Genomic DNA, 12426 nt, shown 5'->3' on the forward strand with positions numbered 1-12426 from the left:
TGTGCAGTGGGACAGGTGGGCAAACTGTAAGATTCACTACAGGCCATACTGCAACTTTTTCTTGTGTATATTAGATAACCCACATAGCCTCAGTGGTAGCACGGCTGAAGTGAGCAAACCATTCAATAGTTCCCAAGAATCATAATTTCAGAGACTGTCAGTATAATGCATTGAAGAACACACAGGTGGTTAATAAATGTGTTACAGTGAACTATCATATCAGTACCAAGGGAAGTAAATGTTTAATCTTAGAAAACAATCAGTGTAATATCACTGTGTGTGTTGGAGGAAAGTAATATTGCTAGTTTTGTAATTAACATTGTCGTATAATTCTTTTTTTCAGGTGATGAGGATGGCGAGACCAAGAGTGTTGCAGCGTCATCAGTTGGTCCCATTGCTGGAAGAAAGAGAAGAATGAGTGTTAGCACTGATGCACAGAGTGAGCCAGCTATGAAATACAGAGGTATGTTTAATATACCAACAAAGTGATCAGTTTTTCAAAATATGATACAGTTGTGTAGATAAAAAAGACAGTGGCGGCAGAACAAAACATATAAAAGAGGTTATGAAGTTTTCATAACTTTTGTGTTTTGTCCTCCTACTGCTGCTTGGCAAGTCGTATATTTAACAATGATGATATCTTTGATTATGTGTATTAAAAGGAGTTAGTTCTTTTTTAAGCAGTTAGTGTTGTGAGTGTATACAATTGATGCACATTGTATCATTACTACTTTTGTTATGACAAGTGAAACAATATAACAGATTGGGAAGTACGGAAATGATATTATAACCATATTATGAAAAGGATGGTTGCTACTCATCTTATAGTGGAGATGCTGAGTCGCAGATAGGCACAACAAAATGACTTGTCAAACATTTTCCAGTTGTGTTTGAAAACTGTTTGACAGTCTTTTTGTTGTGCCTACCTGTAACTCAGCATCCCCGCTATATCGTGAGTAGCAACTATTCTTTTCATAATATTGCTATTATTCCATCCTGGATTTAGCTACGATATTCTTAATTTTGTGAGATTTATGGCCCCGTAATTTTGTGTTCCATAAAGGATGACATACTATCCAATTGACATTAACCAAGTTCATCTGATTTGTGAGTCCTGTGGTGTGTATGACTCTCATCACTTTGTAAATTCTGTTATTGGTCTTTAGTTTCAGGTTATAATAATTCATTCGTTTTTTTACTTAAACTACACCTTTTAGATACACAGTAATGAAGAAACTAGTGTCTCATCATTTGAGCTATACAACATATAGTGTCACACTAACAAGTTCATTTATACCAAACAGCAATCTTTGAGAAATATACATTTTTTTGTGTGTATCATTTCAGGATTTTCATTTACTCAAATACACAAATTTTGGAAATATCTTCACAACTGAAACTACACTGAATTAATCAAATGTAGTTCCTAATATCTTGGATAGACAACAACATCATGCCATTCATTTCATTTTGTAAGCCTATTTTCTTTTTTGAAGTATTACTGCATGGACAATGGTTTATGCCTACAACCAACTTTAAACACAAATATTTGCTAATGTATTGAGGGGAAATTGAAGTCTCCGCAGACTACAACTGAATTTTGTATGTTATTTTTGAACACTGTTAGGTCCATGGTAAAAACATTGGCTAAACTTATATCCAGCTTTCAGTACCTACAACGATTTCTACTTCAATGCCTCCTGGTAGAGCTTGGAGATCTGGTTCTTTCCCAACACAGCTATGAAAACATCCAACTGTAATACCTATGTTTGCTAGGCATACCCTTGTTCTATGTTTGACCTGCACCGTTTGAGACTTGTGCCCTTGTTTGTATTTTTCCAAGACCCTCTAACATAAAAAACCATTAATTGCACTTCACACAGCTCCTGTTACCTGTGTGGCCACATCCTATGTGTAATGGAACCCTGACCTATAAAATTCAGCAAAATTATTCTGAGCAGTTGATGCAGTGAGCTCGCATAGTGACCTCGGCAGTACAGCTGCTCTTTTGTTTTCCATAAAGAAATGTAATAAGACAGAGCTAATATTAATACAATCATTTATATCTTTTGGACAATTTTGTAAAGATAGCCAGACAATATTAGTAGGTGCCTGTTGATTGAATTAGAAAATACAAATAACAGTAGGTGAATTTAACAGAGAACAGCAACATTAGAAGACAAAATGATGGAGAATTCTATGATGAAGAGACATCAGTATCATTAACAATGTAAGGAAAAAGATGGCTTGCTACTCACCATAAAGCTGACATGTTGAGTTGGAGACAGCCACAACTAAAGGACTACAGTCATTTCGTGTTGGTTGTCTGCAACTCAGTGTGTCATCTTTATGGTGAGTAGCAATCTATCTTCTTTCTTATATTGTTGATATTCCAACCTGGAGTTTCCATTGCTTAATTTCATCAGTAGCATTAGTAACTTTCTCTTATACATCAGCTCCACTGAGCCTTACCTTTTCATGGCACAGTCTGTTCTTTTCACACAGATCACTTTAATTATATGAATATAATAGGGAAACATTCCACGCGGGAAAAATATATTTAAAAACAAAGATGATGTGACTTACCATACGAAAGCGCTGGCAGGTCGATAGAAACACAAACAAACACATACATACACACAAAATTCTAGCTTTCGCAACCAATGGTTGCTTCGTCTTTCCCTCTCCTTCCCTCTTTCCTGATGAGGCAACAGTTTGTTGCGAAAGCTTGAATTTTGTGTGTATGTTTGTGTTTGTTTGTGTGTCTGTCAACCTGCCAGCACTTTCATTTGGTAAGTCACATCATCTTTGTTTTTAGATATATTTTTCCTACGTGGAATGTTTCCCTTTATTATAACCATATATATATATATATATATATATATATATATATATATATATATATATATATATATATATATATATATATATATATATATATATAAAAACAAAGATGAGGTGACTTACCGAACAAAAGCGCTGGCAGGTCGATAGACACACAAACAAACACAAACATACACACAAAATTCAAGCTTTCGCAACAAACTGTTGCCTCATCAGGAAAGAGGGAAGGAGAGGGGAAGACGAAAGGAAGTGGGTTTTAAAGGAGAGGGTAAGGAGTCATTCCAATCCCGGGAGCGGAAAGACTTACCTTAGGGGGAAAAAAGGACAGGTATACACTCGCACACACGCACATATCCATCCACACATACAGACACAAGCAGACATATTTAAAGACAAAGAGTTTGGGCAGAGATGTCAGTCGAGGCAGAAGTGTAGAGGCAAAGAAGTTGTTGAAAGACAGGTGAGGTATGAGTGGCGGCAACTTGAAATTAGCGGAGATTGAGGCCTGGCGGATGACGAGAAGAGAGGATATACTGAAGGGCAAGTTCCCATCTCCGGAGTTCGGATAGGTTGGTGTTGGTGGGAAGTATCCAGCTAACCCGGACGGTGTAACACTGTGCCAAGATGTGCTGGCCGTGCACCAAGGCATGTTTAGCCACAGGGTGATCCTCATTACCAACAAACACTGTCTGCCTGTGTCCATTCATGCGAATGGACAGTTTGTTGCTGGTCATTCCCACATAGAATGCGTCACAGTGTAGGCAGGTCAGTTGGTAAATCACGTGGGTGCTTTCACACGTGGCTCTGCCTTTGATCGTGTACACCTTCCGGGTTACAGGACTGGAGTAGGTGGTGGTGGGAGGGTGCATGGGACAGGTTTTGCATCGGGGGCGGTTACAAGGATAGGAGCCAGAGGGTAGGGAAGGTGGTTTGGGGATTTCATAGGGATGAACTAACAGGTTACGAAGGTTAGGTGGACGGCGGAAAGACACTCTTGGCGGAGTGGGGAGGATTTCATGAAGGATGGATCTCATTTCAGGGCAGGATTTGAGGAAGTCGTATCCCTGCTGGAGAGCCACATTCAGAGTCTGGTCCAGTCCCGGAAAGTATCCTGTCACAAGTGGGGCACTTTTGTGGTTCTTCTGTGGGGGATTCTGGGTTTGAGGGGACGAGGAAGTGGCTCTGGTTATTTGCTTCTGTATCAGGTCGGGAGGGTAGTTGCGGGATGCGAAAGCTGTTTTCAGGTTGTTGGTGTAATGATTCAGGGATTCCGGACTGGAGCAGATTCGTTTGCCACGAAGACCTAGGCTGTAGGGAAGGGACCGTTTGATGTGGAATGGGTGGCAGCTGTCATAATGGAGGTACTGTTGCTTGTTGGTGGGTTTGATGTGGACGGACGTGTGAAGTTGGCCATTGGACAGGTGGAGGTCAACGTCAAGGAAAGTGGCATGGGATTTGGAGTAGGACCAGGTGAAACTGATGGAACCAAAGGAGTTGAGGTTGGAGAGGAAATTCTGGAGTTCTTCTTCACTGTGAGTCCAGATCATGAAGATGTCATCAATAAATCTGTACCAAACTTTGGGTTGGCAGACTTGGGTAACCAAGAGGGCTTCCTCTAAGCGACCCATGAATAGGTTGGCGTACGAGGGGGCCATCCTGGTACCCATGGCTGTTCCCTTTAATTGTTGGTATGTCTGGCCTTCAAAAGTGAAGAAGTTGTGGGTCAGGATGAAGCTGGCTAAGGTGATGAGGAAAGAGGTTTTAGGTAGGGTGGCAGGTGATCGGCGTGAAAGGAAATGCTCCATCGCAGCGAGGCCCTGGACGTGCGGAATATTTGTGTATAAGGACGTGGCATCAATGGTTACAAGGATGGTTTCCGGGGGTAACAGATTGGGTAAGGATTCCAGGCGTTCAAGGAAGTGGTTGGTGTCCTTGATGAAGGATAGGAGACTGCATGTAATGGGTTGAAGGTGTTGATCTACGTAGGCAGAGATACGTTCTGTGGGGGCTTGGTAACCAGCTACAATGGGGCGGCCGGGATGATTGGGTTTGTGGATTTTAGGAAGAAGGTAGAAGGTAGGGGTGCGGGGTGTCGGTGGGGTCAGGAGGTTGATCGAGTCAGGTGAAAGGTTTTGCAGGGGACCTAAGGTTCTGAGGATTCCTTGAAGCTCCGCCTGGACATCGGGAATGGGGTTACCTTGGCAAACTTTGTATGTGGTGTTGTCTGAAAGCTGACGCAGTCCCTCAGCCACATACTCCCGACGATCAAGTACCACGGTCGTGGAACCCTTGTCCGCTGGAAGAATGACGATGGATCGGTCAGCCTTCAGATCACGGATAGCCTGGGCTTCAGCAGTGGTGATGTTGGGTGTAGGATTGAGGTTTTTTAAGAAGGATTGAGATGCAAGGCTGGAAGTCAGAAATTCCTGGAAGGTTTGGAGAGGGTGATTTTGAGGAAGAGGAGGTGGGTCCCGCTGTGACGGAGGACGGAACTGTTCCAGGCAGGGTTCAATTTGGATGGTGTCTTGAGGAGTCGGATCATTAGGAGTAGGATTAGGATCATTTTTCTTCGTGGCAAAGTGATACTTCCAGCAGAGAGTACGAGTGTAGGACAGTAAATCTTTGACGAGGGCTGTTTGGTTGAATCTGGGGGTGGGGCTGAAGGTGAGGCCTTTGGATAGGACAGAGGTTTCGGATTGGGAGAGAGGTTTGGATGAAAGGTTAACTACTGAATTAGGGTGTTGTGGTTCCAGATTGTGTTGATCGGAATTTTGAGGTTTTGGAGGGAGTGGAGCTGGAAGTGGGAGATTGAGTAGATGGGAGAGACTGGGTTTGTGTGCAATGAGAGGAGGTTGAGGTTTGCTGGAAAGGTTGTGAAGGGTGAGTGAGTTGCCTTTCCGGAGGTGGGAAACCAGGAGATTGGATAGTTTTTTGAGGTGGAGGGTGGCATGCTGTTCTAATTTACGGTTGGCCTGTAGGAGGATGCTCTGGACAGCCGGTGTGGATGTGGGAGAGGAAAGATTAAGGACTTTTATTAAGGATAGGAGTTGACGGGTGTGTTCATTGGCTGAGTTGATGTGTAGGTGAAGGATTAGGTGGGTGAGGGCAATGGATTGTTCAGTTTGGAACTGGTATAGGGACTGATGGAAGGAAGGGTTGCAGCCAGAGATGGGAACTTTAAGTGTGAGGCCTTTGGGGGTGATGCCAAATGTCAGACAAGCCTGAGAAAATAGAATATGGGAGTGTAATCTGGCTAGGGCGAAGGCATGTTTGCAGAGGGAATGTAAATAAAACTTAATGGGGTCATTGTGGGGGTGTTGTGAGGGTGACATGGTATTAGAAGGTGGAAAGTGTAACATGAAGTGAAATGAAAATGAAAATAAAAATATGTGGGGAGAGATAAAGGTGAACCGGAAAGAAACAGGAGATATGGAATGAAAAAAGGCGAAAAGGTGTTGGTTACAGCTGGGCTATGTTGGACTTGGGTTGGTAGACAACGATGTGCATAAAGGTTAGGTGGTTGTGTTGCCGCCAAAACACGTTAAAGGACGCAGAAATTCGGGAAAATTTCGAAAAAACTGCGTGTAGTATATTAAAAGGAGTGGTAATGTGGTGGCAGATTATGAAAATGAGACTAACAATTGTCTGACGAAGAAATAATCGCGTTAAAACCTGTGGGAAGCGGCTAAAAATGATCAGTGGTGTGGGAAAAACGGAAATGGAAATAAAGCGAAAGTTATTAGAACTGGCCGAAATGGTTGTTTAAAAGGTGAAAGGAGCTGTTTGTGAACTAGAAACAGTGGATATTATAGCGGCGGTAGTGCTGAAAGCGGCAAAAAATTTTTTTGGTTATGGTTTGGAAGTGGGTTACGTATTATTGAGTATATATATAGGCGGGATAAAATAGTATAGCAGATTACGGTAAAAAGGAGAAGGTGAATACAAAGTGAAACTACTGGCAAAAACAGAAAGAGGAAAATAAGATGACAGAAAAGATTTCGAAATGCAACAGTGACAATAACAAACGTAATTGTTGGATTCAAATTAATGATATCAATATAATGCAAGGAAACATTCCACGTGGGAAAAATTATATATAAAAACAAAGATGAGGTGACTTACCGAACAAAAGCGCTGGCAGGTCGATAGACACACAAACAAACACAAACATACACACAAAATTTAAGCTTTCGCAACAAACTGTTGCCTCGTCAGGAAAGAGGGAAGGAGAGGGGAAGACGAAAGGAAGTGGGTTTTAAAGGAGAGGGTAAGGAGTCATTCCAATCCCGGGAGCGGAAAGACTTACCTTAGGGGGAAAAAAGGACAGGTATACACTCGCACACACGCACATATCCATCCACACATACAGACACAAGCAGACATATTTAAAGACAAAGAGTTTGGGCAGAGATGTCAGTCGAGGCAGAAGTGTAGAGGCAAAGAAGTTGTTGAAAGACAGGTGAGGTATGAGTGGCGGCAACTTGAAATTAGCGGAGATTGAGGCCTGGCGGATGACGAGAAGAGAGGATATACTGAAGGGCAAGTTCCCATCTCCGGAGTTCGGATAGGTTGGTGTTGGTGGGAAGTATCCAGCTAACCCGGACGGTGTAACACTGTGCCAAGATGTGCTGGCCGTGCACCAAGGCATGTTTAGCCACAGGGTGATCCTCATTACCAACAAACACTGTCTGCCTGTGTCCATTCATGCGAATGGACAGTTTGTTGCTGGTCATTCCCACATAGAATGCGTCACAGTGTAGGCAGGTCAGTTGGTAAATCACGTGGGTGCTTTCACACGTGGCTCTGCCTTTGATCGTGTATATATATATAAAAACAAAGATGATGTGACTTACCAAATGAAAGTGCTGGCAGGTCGACAGACACACAAACAAACACAAACATACACACAAAATTCAAGCTTTCGCAACAAACTGTTGCCTCATCAGGAAAGAGGGAAGGAGAGGGAAAGACGAAAGGATGTGGGTTTTAAGGGAGAGGGTAAGGAGTCATTCCAATCCCGGGAGCGGAAAGACTTACCTTAGGGGGAAAAAAGGACGGGTATAGTATACACTCGCACACACACACACATATCCATCCACACATATACAGACACAAGCAGACATATGACTATATATATATATATATATAGTCATATGTCTGCTTGTGTCTGTATATGTGTGGATGGATATATATATATATAATGTTTTTGTTTTGCTTCACCATCTAGTGAAGACTGAATATGCTGGGATAACAAGTAGTTACAGTTTTGTAGAGGAGAAGCATGACTTATAAATCCCTATGTGGTCTCTTTCTGAAATTAAATGAGTGACAGCTTTAATTTACATTTTGTTGTACATTTTGGATAAAGTACATAGACATAGTTTTTATGCATTCACTTGGAGTTCAAGTTCTTGTACTCATATTCTCTCTTGCTACATTTTGTAAAATGGTCCAATGTAGTTTTCACTTTTCATCAGCTGGAGGTACTGGCATTCATCGACCCGTGAAGAAGGCTGTGCTTAAAGGCAAAGGGAAAACAGCTCCTTCAGTGACCATGGGATCAGAATATCGTGCAAAGAAAGCTCAAGGTGACATGAAGAGAAAGGGTCGTCCAGATCCTTATGCTTATCTTCCTTTGTCTCGCAAATTTCTTAATAAAAGGTAACAACCAGTAGTGTTTTGTATTCTTTGTAAAAAAAAATGCTTTTCTGAAGTGTTATAGTTTATTGTATTTTTTTTACTTCATTGTAACAATTTTTTTTCTTTTTTAGGAAAAAAGCAAAACAGTCAGGACATTTTTCAAGTGTTATAAAGGGTGCAAAGAAGGGGGCTATGAAAGGAAGCAAAGCAAAGAGCAAAGGACTTAAAAGGAGGAAGTAAAAATACAAAGTTATGAACCTCAGATGAATGAATGTGAATATACAGGCTGTGCTTTGACTGTACATATGAAGAAGTGTCTTATTTATATTTATGATTATCTCTTCTTGTGTATAGACTTTTTAAATAAATGTTTGATTGTGAAAACAAATTTTGTTTATGAAAATTACTTCTTGATATAACAATTTTAGTTTTGTTAGTGTGTGTGTATTATTTTCATTGTACCACAGAGCATAAATTGAATCAGGCTATCCTTACACTGAGGCGCAGTTTAGTAATGATTTGTATATGAAATACAGTGAAGCTACCAGTGTTACAGTTACTGCAAAGAAAAATATATATTTTTGGAATACAGTTTCTTCCTCAATTGCAATCTTTGACCTGAATCTGCCATTAATGATTCCTTTTAGTCTAGTCAGAAATACGTATGTGTGTTAACAAACCCACTTTTAAGGAATTTCTACTTCTAACAAATATTTTTGTTGGACCTAGTGACTGTCATAAGAATAATGTTACTGAAATTTGGTTTTAATGAACAATGCCATAAAGTAGTACACATATCAGGAATAAGGACTGGACAGCTTGCAAACTGAAATCCAGTTAAGGTGAAATTCCATAAGTTGCATTAAATTTGTTGCAGAAAATGTCTGTATTGCTTAAGAGGGGTGCAAGAACACCAACATATTAAGCCCAAATATGGAAACAAGGTGGCGTGGCCGATGACGAGTTACAATGATGGCAAGGTGTGTGTACATTGACAACCTCACGAGGCAACACACCCTACTTGCTAACAGGCCATCATTCATCTTGATGGTTCAGGTATTTAGCTTTCTCTTGTGGGAGTTAAAATGAGGCCTCTTGATACATTTGCAATCACCTCTAACCTGTGGATGACACAGGTGCATTTTGCCCAATCCTGTGTTCCATTTGTTTGCCTGCTGTACTGTCGGGTGACCTGTACAAGGTGTTTAAAAAAGTGTATTGTATACAGACAGTATTATGAAAAGGAATGACACTGAGTTGCAGAGTGGCCACACAAAAGGACTGGCTTACATGTTGAGCTTTCAGCCAAAATGCTCTTCTCTAACATGCAGACAAAACACACACACACACACACACACACACACACAAAAGCATTAACATCAGCTCAAACTCACACATGACCACTGTCTCTGGCCACTGAGTCCGGCGGCGGTGGTTTTGTGTGTGTGTGTGTGTGTGTGTGTGTGTGTGTGTGTGTGTGTTTGTTTTCCATTGTTCTATGTACTGATAGGAGATAGTACTGGCCAAAACCTGGAAAAACTATAAACATATGTCTGGGAGCAAATATTTATTGAGGTATGGGCCATTGTGTCTTATGACAGTCTTTGGTCTACTGACTTTGCAGAAGTTTCTCACTACAATAGCTGCGCATTCTTACACATCCTCAGCCTTTCAAAATGAATAACAAAATCATGTGGACACATCCTGGCTGTCCTTGTGTTTGGTCATATGCTTGGGACACTTTATCCTGTAAAGTGTGTACATTAACAGTGGATGTGGAATACGCCAGTGCCTTTAAATGTCCACACGGTCAGAAATGTACAGGATTAACACCAAGTGAATAACCATGGCCATGCTACTTCGCCACTGCCATTCAATAAGGATTTAAGATGGACATTGTTGAGAGATCTCATTTAATATGTTCTGCCACAGTTTGCTTTCTTGTGTCAAACTCTTCATCACAGTGTAGCAATTGACAGAACACCCTCCGTTATTTATTCTATATATTTTGGTGTCTGTTTTCTCCTAAAACTTTTGTCATTTGCAGTTCCCTCTAATACAGAGGTTTTCAAACTGTGTGTTGTGGCTTCCAGGGGTGTCACAGCAGTTTAATAAAAATAATGATTTGGGTATTTGCTTTCTGAGTAGAAAAACAAGGTGTGCCCTAGCAGTGTTATCTAATGGACTGATAAGTAACTTTTGTTACCGTGACAGTGTGGTAGATGCCAAAAGAATCGTACTACGTGACTCATATTTTTTTATTCAGATCAATAAGTTTGAAGGTTAGTTTTGTCAAATACAGCCCCTTCCTAATTGTTGTTTGTCTTTTGTGATTTGTGTTTCTGTGAGGATGGACATATTTTTAAATGTGAGTACAAGGTGTGATACTTCAAATGTATCATGCATTTCTAAAGGCATGAATAGACGAAAATGCAGGAGGTATGTCGACAGTTACTTGAATTTTGCTATAACATGTAGTACTATCGGAAATAAAGACGCACCACAGTGTGTCATTTGTTTTGAAGTTCTAGCTAGTGAAAGCATGCTTCCTAATTAAATGAAACAATATTTGGAGTCAAATCTCGGTAGTTTGATAAAAAAATCACAAGAATATTTTTCCCACAAGCTAAAAGAAAATAATGACAGAACAAAACAAAAACTTCCACTAAATAAACTACAATTCATACAAAGGCACTTCTCTCATAAGACAAAGTTTCTCACCTTGTATCAAAGAACAAGAAACCTGTCACCATAATGGAAGATCTTATTTTACAAGCTGTATGGGACATTGTATCCGTCATGGTGACTGAGTAAGCTGCTAATGTGCACGACACATCAGAGGCTGCCACTCAGATAGCTGACTGTGTGTGTGAGGCACACAAGGGTTTTGCAGATTAGGTGACTCTCCACCCAATCCATATAACAGTAGCTCTAGGAGACCCAGAAGTATCAGTGGGTAAGAGCAAAAGAAATGCTTCCCACAGGTGAGAGTATTAAAATCCCAATGGTAAAGTGCCAAAGCATTCACAACAAAGTGCTGTAGTTTGAAGTGCTCATGAAAAGCAGTTTCACATAACAATAGGTACATAAAGCTGGTTGAAACCTGAAATTGATAGCAGTGAGATTTTTAGGGCAATTTAAGTGTATATTGAAAGGACAAGCAAACGGGAAGTGGAGACGGTGTATGTGTCGCAGTAGACAAGAAACTCAAAATCATCAAGGTAGAAACTGAAGCAGCATGTGAGTGTGTCTGGACAAGACTCAGTATCAAAAGTGTGCATAAAATGATAATTGGATCCTTCTATTACACACCAGAGTCATTTCCTGATGTAACCGATAACTTTTAGAGGACACCTCTGTTCTCTTTTATGCAAGTTCCCCAATCATACTGTAATCATTGGTGGAGACTTTAATCATCTGACAATTAATTAGGAAAATTATAGTTTTGTTAGTGATGGGTGTGATAAGACAGCCTATGAAACTTTAGCAAATGCCTTCTCTGAAAACTACATAGAACAGATAGGAATGCCACTCATGTTGGAAATACATTGGATCTAATGGCAACAAATAGACCTGACCTCTTTGAGGATGTCCACCCAAAAGTGGTATCAGTGACCATGATGCAGTTGTGGCAACAATGATTACCAAAGAACAAAGGACAAAAATCAAGCAGAAAGATATGTGTTCAGTTAACTAGACAAAATGTTAGTAATGTCAGATCTCAAAGAGAAAATTGAAGCTCATCAAAGAGCAGGAGCATTTAGAGGAACTCTGGCTCAAGTTTAAAAGAATAGTGGACCATGCATTGGGTAGATATGTACCCAGAAGAACATTTCATAATGGGAGGGGTCTCCATGGTATACAACCACTGCAAAGAAACTTGTAAAGAATCAGAGATTACTGCATAATAGGTGTAAAACAAAGTGTGGGGCTATAGATAGA

The 12426-nt window shown here is 40.6% G+C and overlaps 1 protein-coding gene across 1 annotated transcript in view; it reads left to right on the top strand.

The window, feature by feature from the left end:
• LOC124605409 (RRP12-like protein) overlaps positions 1-8872 on the top strand; it is a 135678-nt gene extending 126806 nt beyond the window's left edge. The window contains exons 21-23 of the mRNA XM_047137060.1: positions 344-463; positions 8322-8505; positions 8616-8872. Coding sequence (XP_046993016.1) covers positions 344-463; positions 8322-8505; positions 8616-8724 — 413 coding nt within the window. The 3' untranslated portion in view covers positions 8725-8872. The remainder of the gene's footprint in view (positions 1-343; positions 464-8321; positions 8506-8615) is intronic.
• The last annotated feature ends 3554 nt before the right edge of the window (positions 8873-12426 follow it).

Source organism: Schistocerca americana, chromosome 3 (assembly GCF_021461395.2).
Source record: "Schistocerca americana isolate TAMUIC-IGC-003095 chromosome 3, iqSchAmer2.1, whole genome shotgun sequence".
NCBI lineage: Eukaryota > Metazoa > Arthropoda > Insecta > Orthoptera > Acrididae > Schistocerca > Schistocerca americana.